Source organism: Macrobrachium nipponense, chromosome 43 (genome assembly GCF_015104395.2).
Source record: "Macrobrachium nipponense isolate FS-2020 chromosome 43, ASM1510439v2, whole genome shotgun sequence".
Taxonomy (NCBI): Eukaryota; Metazoa; Arthropoda; class Malacostraca; order Decapoda; family Palaemonidae; genus Macrobrachium; species Macrobrachium nipponense.
Genome location: NC_061104.1, coordinates 3,193,567 through 3,206,066, shown reverse-complemented (window position 1 = coordinate 3,206,066; position 12,500 = coordinate 3,193,567). Strand labels below are relative to the sequence as shown.

At 31.9% G+C, this 12,500-nt stretch overlaps 1 protein-coding gene across 1 annotated transcript in view; it reads right to left on the bottom strand.

Annotated features, from left to right (window-relative positions):
* LOC135213985 (uncharacterized) overlaps window positions 1–12,500 on the bottom strand; it is a 96,234-nt gene that overhangs the window by 35,781 nt on the left and 47,953 nt on the right. Inside the window, 2 exon segments of the mRNA XM_064248062.1 lie at window positions 3,010–3,081; window positions 6,753–6,827. Of these exon segments, the coding sequence (XP_064104132.1) occupies window positions 3,010–3,081; window positions 6,753–6,827 (147 nt within the window).

Genomic DNA, 12,500 nt, shown 5'->3' with positions numbered 1-12,500 from the left:
CGGCTTTCATATCATTCCATTCCCTTCGTTCCACGAAGAGATTGGAATCAGGACGACCTTCCGCTCTCCCCCTTCGCTGCTCCTCTTCTACAGGTCTGTTTTCTCCGGGTTTACGTGTATCAACAAACCTGTGATTCATCTCTCTCTCTCTCTCTCTCTCTCTGCTTTTCCCCTTAGGTTTGCGTGTTACCCAACACCTGTGATCCACATTTTTCTAATAAAGGCTCTGGTCTCTCTCTCTCTCTCTCTCTCTCTCTCTCTCTCTCTCTCTCTTCTCTCTCTTTTGTCCTCTTGATTTTTGCGTGAATTAACACACTAGTGAATGATTGACATTTTTAGTAAAAATGTGCTTCTCTCTCTCTCTCTCTCTCTCTCTCTCTCTCTCTCTCTCTCTCTCTCTCTCTCTTCTCTTTATCCTTCACCTTTCATCTATTTTTCAAATTCGTCTATGGTGCTCTATATCCTTCTTTGTGGTCTTTAATCTATTAATACGTTTGATTTAATTTTTTTTCGTTTTTTCACCCTCTTCAAATGCGTCCTTTGATCTGCGGTTTATTTGATTTCTCCTGTGGGTAGGACAAGGGATGGGAGTGTCTCTGATCTTTATGAATGGAGTTTGGGGTTAACTCTGCACGGTTTGTGTGTGTATGTATATGTATGTATATATATACATACACACACACACACACAATATCTATATATATTATATATATATATATAATATATATTATATATATATATGTGGTAGTGTGTGTAGTGTGTGTGTGTGTGTGTGTGTGTGTGTGTGTGTGTGTGTGTGTAAAGGAGAGAGAGAGAGAGAGAGAGAGAGAGAGAGAGAGTTATCTAGATCATTTGGCCAAAATATAAATTTACGTGAAACTGGAGAGAAATATTAGTGCATTATTCAAGTGAGAGAGAGAGAGAGAGAGAGAGAGAGAGAGAGAGAGAGAGAGAGAGAGAGAGAGAGTAAACAGACTATGTAACCCCTAAGCTACCAAGTTCACCCTTCAATAAATAACAAATATACTAATTAATTCACTACCCCATCTATCATCGGAAATAAAAATCTGTCTCAGATAATCAAATCAATAATTTAATCTTTCCTTTTACGTTGAATAATCTGGATTATTGAACAATTTGAATAATCTGATAATTGTCGTAAATTATCAAGATAATTTTCAGTAATACGTTGGAAGATATTGGAACTCATTTAATTAGATGAATGTTCCAATTAGCGCCTTGAGAGCGATTAGCAGGTCTTAAACTCTCTCTCTCTCTCTCTCTCTCTCTCTCTCTCTCTCTCTCTCTCTCTCTCTCCAATGTCCTTTCAATTGCCATTTAGCCAAAATACCAAGAATAATTCTCTCTCTCTCTCTCTCTCTCTCTCTCTCTCTCTCTCTCTCCTCTCTCTCTCTCTCTCTCTCCAGTGTCCTTTTAATTGTCCTTTCGCCAAAAGATCTAGAATAATTCTCTCTCATTCACTTTCTCTCTCTCTCTCTCCCCTAAAACTTCCACTAAAAAGATTGGAAGCTGATCTATCTTTCTCTCTCTTTCTCTCTCTTAAATCTTTGCGGAGAATTTGGAAGCTAGTTCTCTCTCTCTCTTTCTCTCTCCCCCCCCTCTCTCTCTCTCTCATCATTTATCATAAGGCCTTTTCCGATGAAATTATTCTTCAAAACAAAATTCAATGAAACCTTTGGATACCTTCCTTTGACAACAAAATCCTGTGCAGCTAACATCAACATTTTCATATTAAATATTCACTGAATAGAAAGTAGCAATGTTGCTCTTCAACATATGATATTCTCTTGTGCAACATATCCCTCCCTACGGAAGATATTAGCTCCCGAACACCAAGAAACCCAATTGGAGCTCTCGAAATGAATTTCCCTTCCGCCCAAAAACAAACAGTCGAGAATCGGTTGAACAGAATGTAAACGAGAAATGAATATATTACGACGACAAATTATTCAAATTATTATTATTCCACATAAGCGAACCACAGGAGGGAGGGGGGAGGCATTGGAGAAGAGAATTCAAAATGTACCTTTCAGAGAGACCTGATGTAAACAACAGTGGATCCCCTTCAAAACGACAACGTTAATTACAGAGAGGGAATTTTCCCTTTTGATTTGAAAGTCAGTGACTGAGAGGGATAATGCACGTAAGGGAAACGCTAATGATGTTTATATCTGAATTTTACCTGTGGTCACTGGATGACTATACAGTCAAATTTCATGGTATGAAATCTTCAACTCAATCATCCTCTTCATGCTTCTTATTCATAATTTTATTGCCAGATATATCTTTTGTTGCACATTTCCGCTTCAGTCTTTAATATGTCATACAAGAGATATATGTTAATTCTGACTGTAAGGAAAGGAAGACTCTTATTTCAAAACTAAATGTAATTTTGGCTTCCAAATCAATCAAGAAAAATTATTAGGGAACAATGTAACACATGGTAGCATTATCAGGAATAATGATTTCATACCAAAATTACTAATTATTATTATTATTATTATTATTATTATTATTATTATTATTATTATTATTATTATTATTATTATTATTATTATTATTATTATTATTATTATCAATCAGAAGATAAACCACTATTTATATGTAACAATTCTACAGAGGGCCACTGAGTTTGAAACTCAAGCTTCCAAAGAATATAGCGTTCATTTGAAAGTAACAGGAGATTATGGGAAACAAAGAAAGAAGAGATAAGTTATTAGGAAAAAAAGAAATAGATAAAAATATAAATAAATTAATCAAATACAAAGTGAATTATTTTAATGGTAGTAATGTATTGTATCTTGACTAGAATATCAGATAACACAAGACAGAAGGAATCACACCCAATAGGCGCATTCTACCAGACACGCATCACTCCCAAGACCTCGCCAGGTGCATTCTACCATACTCGTCACTAACAAAAGGGAGGGAGAAGAGGGGTTGAAAATAAGTATGTTTACTCCTCTCTTCCTTCGCTGTTGTACTTACAGAGAGTGAAGTCTTGGCAGGAGAGCAAAGGCACCATCCTCTACCACCTGGAGACCAGAGTGTGTTATTGCCCTGTGAGAAAAGGGGAAAGAAAATTAGAGACCTTTTTTTATTTACAAAAATATTTTAGTGAAGTTTGATGTTAAACAAAAAATCACAATTTTAAAAGGAATTACACAATATTTCAATAAATAGTTAGATGCGTTGTGGTAGAGGAGGAAAAAGATAATATATATATATATATAAATATATATATATATATATATACGTATATGCATATACATATATACATATATATATGCATATATATGGATATGTATATATATATATATATATATATATATATATATATATATATATAATATATATATGTATATATATTTATATGTATATAAATATGTATAATATATATATATCATAATATATATATATATATATATATATATATATATATATAATATATATATAGATATATATATATATATTATATAATATATATGCTAATGCTATATATATATCATATATATAAATATAATATATATATATATATATGGGATACAATCCACAATGAAGTAAATTCCTCTTGTAGTTTAAAAATATATATTACTTGTATAGGATTAAAGCTTTCGACCATCAACTGTGGTCTTGTTCACTAAAGTGTCCTATACAAGTAATATATAAAATTTCTACAAGAGGAATTTACTTCATTGTGGATTGTATCCCCATTTACTTAGAGGTACGACATAGTACCTGGCTTCTGCATATATATATATATATATATATATTATAATATATATATATATGTAAGAATATATATATAATATAATATTATATATGAATTATATATATATATATATTATATATATATATCTATAGATATATATATATATATATATATATATATATATGCATATAAACATATATATATATATATATGCATATATATATATATACATAATATATAGTATATATATATATATATCATATCCTATATATAGATATATATATATATATACTATATATACTATATATATATATATAGCTTGATGATAAATAACAGTGCCAAGAACCAGGAAGAACATTCTTTATTAAACGAGCTTTCGAGGTTTTAAAACCTCATCTTCTAGCTGAAAAAATGGACAAGGACGAGAAATCACTAAAAAAGTACATTACATTTAGTGATTTCTCGTCTTGTCATTTTTTCAGGCCTGAAGATGAGGTTTTAAACCTCGAAAGCTCGTTTAATAAAGAATGTTCTTCCTGGTCTTGGCACTGTTTATTTATCATCAAGCTAAGATTTCCAAGTAGCCGCCCAACTACTGAGACTATATATATATATATATATATATATATATATGCTATATGCTATATATATCTATATATATATATATATTATATATATATATATATATATATATATATCTTATATATATATATATATTATATATATACAGCATTGCAAGACTTACCCACCCAAATTCACCACACAGTATTTAAAAACATTGTCCAACAGAACGGCCAACCTAATATACTTTTCTAGCCCGGACCCGGAGAAAAAATAAAAATACGAGAGAGAGAGAGAGAGGAGAGAGAGAGAGAGAGAGAGAGAGAGAGAGAGAGAATACTTCGCGGAATAACTCAGAATGTCTAGAACTTGTCGTCCCTGGAATGTCTAGAGCTTTATGAATTTCAGAGAGAGAGAGAGAGAGAGAGAGAGAGAGAGAGAGAGAGAGAGAGGGAAGAATACCCCTCGTATCTTGGACTCTAAAAGGACCACATCTCCGGGTGGACGCTTTAGCCAAGATTAGATGGTTGGGAAGTCTCCATAAAAAGGCAATAAAAAGAAACGGAATATTTAAGAATATTTTTCGGTGTCCACTTTATTTTATTTTTCCTTCTTTCATAAATAAGGGCAATTTTATGATTTCTCTCCCAGTGATAAAGAATGTGGGCTGTGTTGTGATGTCACATAAAGAATAAGGCCATTCAAGTATATATCTCTCTCAGCATCTAAGAATAGTCTGGTCTAGTTGAGATGAAATATAAATAAATATATAAATATTTATTTATTATATTAGATTCCTCGTCATTTGTTTGCAAAGAATACGTGTACTTAAGTACGTTTCCTTTAGTATGCAAGAATAGTGTAAATAAATTTAGAGATTATATATATATATATATACACACACACACACACACACACACACACACACATATGTATATATATATATATATATATATATATTATATATATATATGTATGTATGTATATATATATATTATTACATCAATTATATTTGTCTCTTCTTGTTCATCAAGAATATATTTCTCCCTCAGTATCGAAGAATAGTCTATTCTTGTAGAGATAAAATACATAACTATTCATCCATTATATTGGACCAGCCTCTTCTTGTTTATAAATATTAATTTTTTTCTACATTTTGTTTTGAGATCGACCACCATCCTTTGCTTCTTCACTTCCTCAATAGATGGCTCTGAATTGCCTTGTTCACAAAAGCCTATACATGAAAAGGAGACTAATTTCAGATTGAATGAGACCTCTCAGTGTAATACACACACACACACCTAGGGCTCTTCAGTGTATTACACACACACACACATAAACACACACACACACACACACGTCTCAGACTTTTCAGTGTAATACTCTTACACTTCTCTGGCTTAGCAAACGGTTCAGTAAACGTTTAGCTCCAGTGATTTCTCTCAGTTTCAAAGCGTTGATTGATAAAACTCTCTCTCTCTCTCTCTCTCTCTCTCTCTCTCTCTCTCTCTCTCTCTCTCTCTCTCTCTCTATGTGCCTCATTGGTCTCAAGAGCGTCTATCACTTCCCTGAAATTCAGGTGGCACAGGAAGAATCTTATTTAACAGTTTTATCCAGACTGACAATAATAAATTGGAGGATTTCCTCCCCTAACTATAACAGAGTTTAAAAAATTCAACTTTGATGCACGTAAGTACTGAAAGCAATTAACAATTAAGAATTTAAAAGCTATGACTTTATTTTAAATTACCATTTAAGAACGTTCAGCTTCTGTGAATGTGATTGAATAATTGAGTAATTTTATTTCTTTAACTAGTCTGACTCATTTCTTGTTCTCCCAGTGCAAAATTATTTTTGAAAAAAATAATTTAAAACTATCTTTTTAAATTATCATTAAAAAACATTCAGTTTCTAAGAATGTTTTTAAGTGGGTATTTTATATGTTGACCTAATCTGGACCATTCTTACTCTTCCGATGAAAAATATTAAAATGTTTTTATACTACTGTTCAAGTACATTTCAGATTACATGACAATGGAATCGAAGCAAATGTGCACATTTCTTTGCCTTGATTTAATTTACGGGATCCGAGACGGGAAAATATACAGACAAAATAGGCCAAGAGCAGGCAGATCCAAGTATCTACCAACTACCATTCCTGCACGACCGTCAACATACCCTGGGGCACGGAACGAAGTGGAAGATAGCGAGTGTCACAATCTGGTATTCACGTTCCCTAGAAGCGACTGAAACCTTGGACTCTCGAGATATCAATTTCAACGAAGCCTTTAGGTGATTATCTGAGGAAGTCCCTCTGTTATGCATATATCATTGGCCGGAAACCTATTTTCACCTCAAATGACAATATGACATATGTAAACTTCTACGTAAGTTAAGCTTCAGTCTACTGGTCAACAGGTACAAGGAATTGCAACGCAGCTTTTAACTCAATACTCACAGGTACGTCACGTTGTGGAAGTGTTCCAGGTCGTGTGATGATACGCGACAGAGTTCCATCTGGTGATGGACGATTCTGGAAAGAGAGAAAGAGAACTTTTATTTGTTTTGTGACACAGTTCGATTTCGGCCGAGAGGTTGAATTGTAAAGCTATCTCAAAATCAACTCACGTGCATATGTACTAACATACATACATTTAATATCAGTATTAACTCACTTACATACATACATACATACATACATACATACATACATACATACATACATACATACATACATAAATCATGTTAATATGGTGTGTAAACATTTAGGGAAATCACATTTAACATTTTCAGCCCCCCAACCCCCCAAAAACAAGTGAAAAATTATTAACTTTGATATAATTCGATTTTGTTTGAGACTTTTGACTTGTAAAGATATTTCAATACTGTCTTACATACATACATACATACATACATACATACATACATACATACATACATACATACATACATACATAAATCCTGTTTATTTGAAAGATAATCATTTATGGTAAATATTCCATATTTTTGGCCTCGCCCCAAAAAAGACAATTATTTTTGTGAATTGTCAAGCAATATCAATACTAACTCACGTACTTAAATTATATTCATATTAAGGAGAGATATTTCAGTACTGACGCACATACATACATGCATACATAAATAATGTTAATTTGAAAGATAATCATTTAGGGTCAACATTCCTAAATTTTAGGCCTCCCCAAAAAATAGAAAATTATCTTCGTGAATCGTCAAGCAATATAAATACTAACTCACGTACATAGATTATGTTAGTATTAAGGATAAACATTCAAGTGAACCTCATTTCCACATTCTTCTGTTAAAACCTGGCCTTAGTTACATCATGAAGGCGTTCTCTATACCTTAGGAAATGTCTCCCTCTGATATCTATTTGTCTTCGAGATCTGTATATTCAACAGAATCATTTCCTTTCTCATATCCTAATTATCTCTAGAGTCTGCTTCTTTTTCATCTCATTCCCCCTTTCATCTCCCTTTCATCTCCCATGGGTATAATCATTTCCTTCTCTTTGAAGGCAACTGAAGAACTTTTTTTAATCATTCTTACCACCTGCTCCACCTCCAACATTCAATCAAGTCTGCGTTTTAATGATTTGGTTATATTTACATATATTTTTATCTGTTTATCTGTCAGTTTGTTTATTTATTTTTTATAATAACTAATCTCTTCTTTTTCTATTTCCTATTACTTTCTGTGACTTTTCTCAAATGAACACCACAAAGTTCTTTTGGCAGCTTGAATTTCAAGTCAGTGGCCCCTGTGGTGGGCATTGTTCCATATGAATATGGGTTTCTCTTCAGAATAATAATAATAATAATAATAATAATAATAATAATAATAATAATAATAATAATAATAATAATAATAATAATAATAATAATGTTTTATTAAAAGTAATTGCTGTCTCAGGTGCATTAATAATAATAATAATAATAATAATAATAATAATAATAATAATAATAATAATAATAATAATAATAATAATAATAATAATAATAATATGGCAATTTTACAGCCATCAACAGGGTAAAATTCCTAGCTTTTCGTGTATAAATCATATTTGTTATGTAGGTTCCCCAGTATCTCTCTCTCTCTCTCTCTCTCTCTCTCTCTCTCTCTCTCTCTCTCTCTCTCTCTTTCTCTCATATAGCATTTACCACAGGAATACTGATATATTGAAATTTATGTCAATCGATACCCTGCTTTATTTAATGTAATCCGGGACATCTTTGAAAAGTGTTAAGATATGATGAAAATAATCAAGACTGTATATATTATTATATATAGATAAAATAACGCCGGTGGTTATAAAACAAACAGCGACTTCTTCGTCAATCACCTTATCAGGGGGAAGAAACCATTCTTCTTATTTAAAATACCTTCAACCCAGTGAAGAGATATTACGTATTTTTATTTTATTTCCTGATTACATTTACATCTAAAATTAAAATTTCTTGAATATTCAAGAACATCCAAGATAAAGAAATTAAATACACAAGAACATTAAGATAAGGCTGACAGAAAGACGGACGGGTAAAAATGGAGATGAATTGATAGATACGTAAGAGAGAAGAGAGAGAGAGAGAGAGAGGAGGACGAGAGAGAGAGAGAGAGAGAGAGAGAGGGGGGAAATCTGGTGTTACATTGCAAGTATTCTTAGCATTTTATTTTTACAAATAAATAAATGATGAGAGAGAGAGAGAGAGAGAGAGAGAGAGAGAGAGAGAGAGGTGTTACTTGAGCATCTGGTGTTACATTGCATTTATTTTTAGCATTTTATTCTGACAGATACATAAATGAAACGGAGAGAGAGAGAGAGAGAGAGAGAGAGAGAGAGAGAGAGAGAGAGAGAGAGAGAGAGAGGAGGGGAGTGATTACTTAGGTATTATGAGCACAGTACCTTAAATAAAATACGAAATTTGAAGTGTTTATAAACAAATAACTAATGGGTCAAAATGCCCCATGACTTGACAATAACCCATTTGAAGTAACCTCCATATCAAAGACAGTGGTATATATATATATATATTATATATATATATATATATATATATATATATATCTATATATATATATATATATATATATATATATATACATATATAATATATATATATATATATATATATATATATATATATATGCGTGTGTATTAAATTTTGTTATTCTGTAAGAAATTCTTGTTGCTTGGTATACTGATAAAAGTTCAAAACAAAGCGAGTAGCATTTCGTAGAATATATAGTCATTATAAAGCACACGTCGTTTCCACAAAGGATGTACTTTGTTTGAGAACCTTTCTGTTGTCTTTATTAAGGGTTTTTGTTTTGATCAGAATTTGGGTTTAGAATTCAACCGTTTGCGGTTTTGCTCGAAAGGATAAAATAAATAGCAACAATAAATAATAGTGATGTAATCGTTTTAAATTCAATTTATTTATAACAGGCGGGTTATGTCATGTTAAGACAAGCTTTGGAATATTATATTCAATTTATTTATAAATGGCAACGTTTGATAAACGTAAATTGGGTGATTGTAGTTAGTTATACTTTATACAGAAGTTAATATCTTAATAGATGATACACACACGCACACATTATATATATATATATATATATTAATATATATATATATATATATATTATATATTATAATATATATATATATATATATAATACACGCATATATATATACATACAAACACACACAAGCGCACACACAAGCACACACACAAAGAAACATACAAGCAGCAGCAATGGCGCGTCCTAACAACAGATTCATCAGCCGAAAATCTTCTGTTACACAAACTCGTGTGGAAACTCTAAACAAAAGCCAGGGTTCGGCTATTGTTAGCAGGCTCGGGTCACGTCTCTCGCTATTATTGACGAAAAAAAAAATTTAAAAATATAAAAAAACAAACTAAAAGTCTTCAAAAAAGTCCTGTTCGAGATTTGGGGGGAGATGATGGTGAAAGGAAGTGAAGATGACGAAGATGATGATGGTATTAATTAAGAATAATGAGTGAAAATGAGTTTTGTTATAATAATTCAAGAATTATATTTATTTCTTTTAATAAGGAAACTTAAATTGATAATGAAAGCAGCGAATGTGATGATCGGATTATTAAGGAGAGAGAGAGAGAGGAGAGAGAGAGAGAGAGAGAGAGAGAAGAGAGAGAAATTCAACAAAATAGAATCGTAAAATATGATAAAATCGCTTAGCATATAAAGAGTTTTAAGTCATTTACAGAGAGAGAGAGAGAGAGAGAGAGAGAGAGAGAGAGAGAGAGAGAGAGAGAGAAAATTAACAAAATCGAATCGCAAAATATGATAAAATCACTTAGCATATAAAGAGTTTTAACGTCATCTATACACAGTCTGATGGAGAGAGAGAGAGAGAGAGAGAGAGAGAGAGAGAGAGAGAGATTATCATAATTCAATAAACCCTGACGAAGTTCTACATAGGGAAAAAGTTTTGGCGTTATATATCCAATTATTTCAGAGAGAGAGAGAGAGAGAGAGAGAGAGAGAGAGAGAGAGAGAAATTGCGTTTAACCTTATCCAGTGATTTCCCGAAGGGTCTGAGTTAAAAATTCTCTTAACTTTCTTTAACAAGCCGAAATCCCTTGAAGAGTCAGTAATAATAAAGTTGATATTTACCTGCGTTATGTAGCGAGAGCATAATCTGTCATATTTGATTATAAGTGATACCTACCGCCCTGTATGAATTACCTTTATGTCTTTGTTATTCAAGAATTGCTGGACCTATTTCGTTCAAACATCAAACAGTATCAGTTTTAAACCTCGGATAGATTGAGGTTTATTTAAACTATATATATTGTATAAGTGTCATTGAAGCCTTTTGCAGGGTAATTTTAAGTTAAACCTGATATACATATATACGTATATATTGTACATATATGTATATGTATATATTATTTGTATATATTATATATATATGTATGTATGTATATATATATATATATATATATATATATATATATATATATATATATATATATATATATATATATATATATGTATATATACATACATATATATCATACCATTATAACCCTATAATCAAATTCAAATACTGAAATACATTGAACAACCACAAACAAAAATATTACACAGAGCTGTCAAACGCATCAGCATCAATAATATTCCATAAATTTACCCCATCCAGAAAAAAAAAAATTACAGAACGGTAAACAAACTTCATAATTGTATTTAACTCACAATCACGTCATAATTATTTACTTGATGATGTTTGAATAACTTTTTTTTAATAGGTCGATACTGGCAATCATTAATTTGATTTGGAAGTGGGAGTGGTATCAATCATAATATTATTCCATGTAAATGACAGTTCCAAAACACCACCTCTCTCTCTATCTCTTTCTCTCTCTCTCTCCCTCTCTCTCCCTCTCTTATTATTTGTGTGAATGACTTTTCCAAGCATCTTTCTCACTCTCTCTCTCATATTACTTGTGTGAATGACTTTTCCAACGATCTCTCTCTCTCTCTCTCTCTCTCTCAGTTAAAACTGAATGTCTCTGAAAAGTTCATAATGTCTGGTAATTCTGACAGAAAAGCTCTCATTATTTCTAGAGCCACCTAGAAGTGGATAAGAATGTTAGAATAACTAAGAATAAGAATAAAGGGGGAAGAATGAACGCGTACGGAGAAAAGACAAAGAGGGGAAAATAAAGAGAAGACAAGAATTGAGAGAGCTGGAGAGAGACAGAAACAGCTTGAATCAAAACGAAGGGATGATACCAATTCGTAATCAGAACAAGGCACCCTGGGTCATTATGAGGACACGGTCATGTCTCTTTGACCAATCCCAGGCCACTCGTGGTATAATTTATATGATAATGCCACTCTCTCTCTCTCTCTCTCTCTCTCTCTCTCTCTCTCTCTCTCTCTCTCTCTCTCTCTCTCTCTCTCTCTCTCATTCTTTTTGTTGAGTATTACCTAAGATCATTTGTCTCGTATTGTCACGTCCAACACTCGGCTAACGTTGTGTTGTTCTTCATAATATTTCAAAATACATTTAATTTTTATAGATGACATTCTTCCTTGCCTCTCTCTCTCTCTCTCTCTTTGATACTGCAACTGCTTCTCTTAACTTTTATGCTAAACATAGACTTTTCTTCTCTCTAAGTTTCTCCTCGTCTTCAAG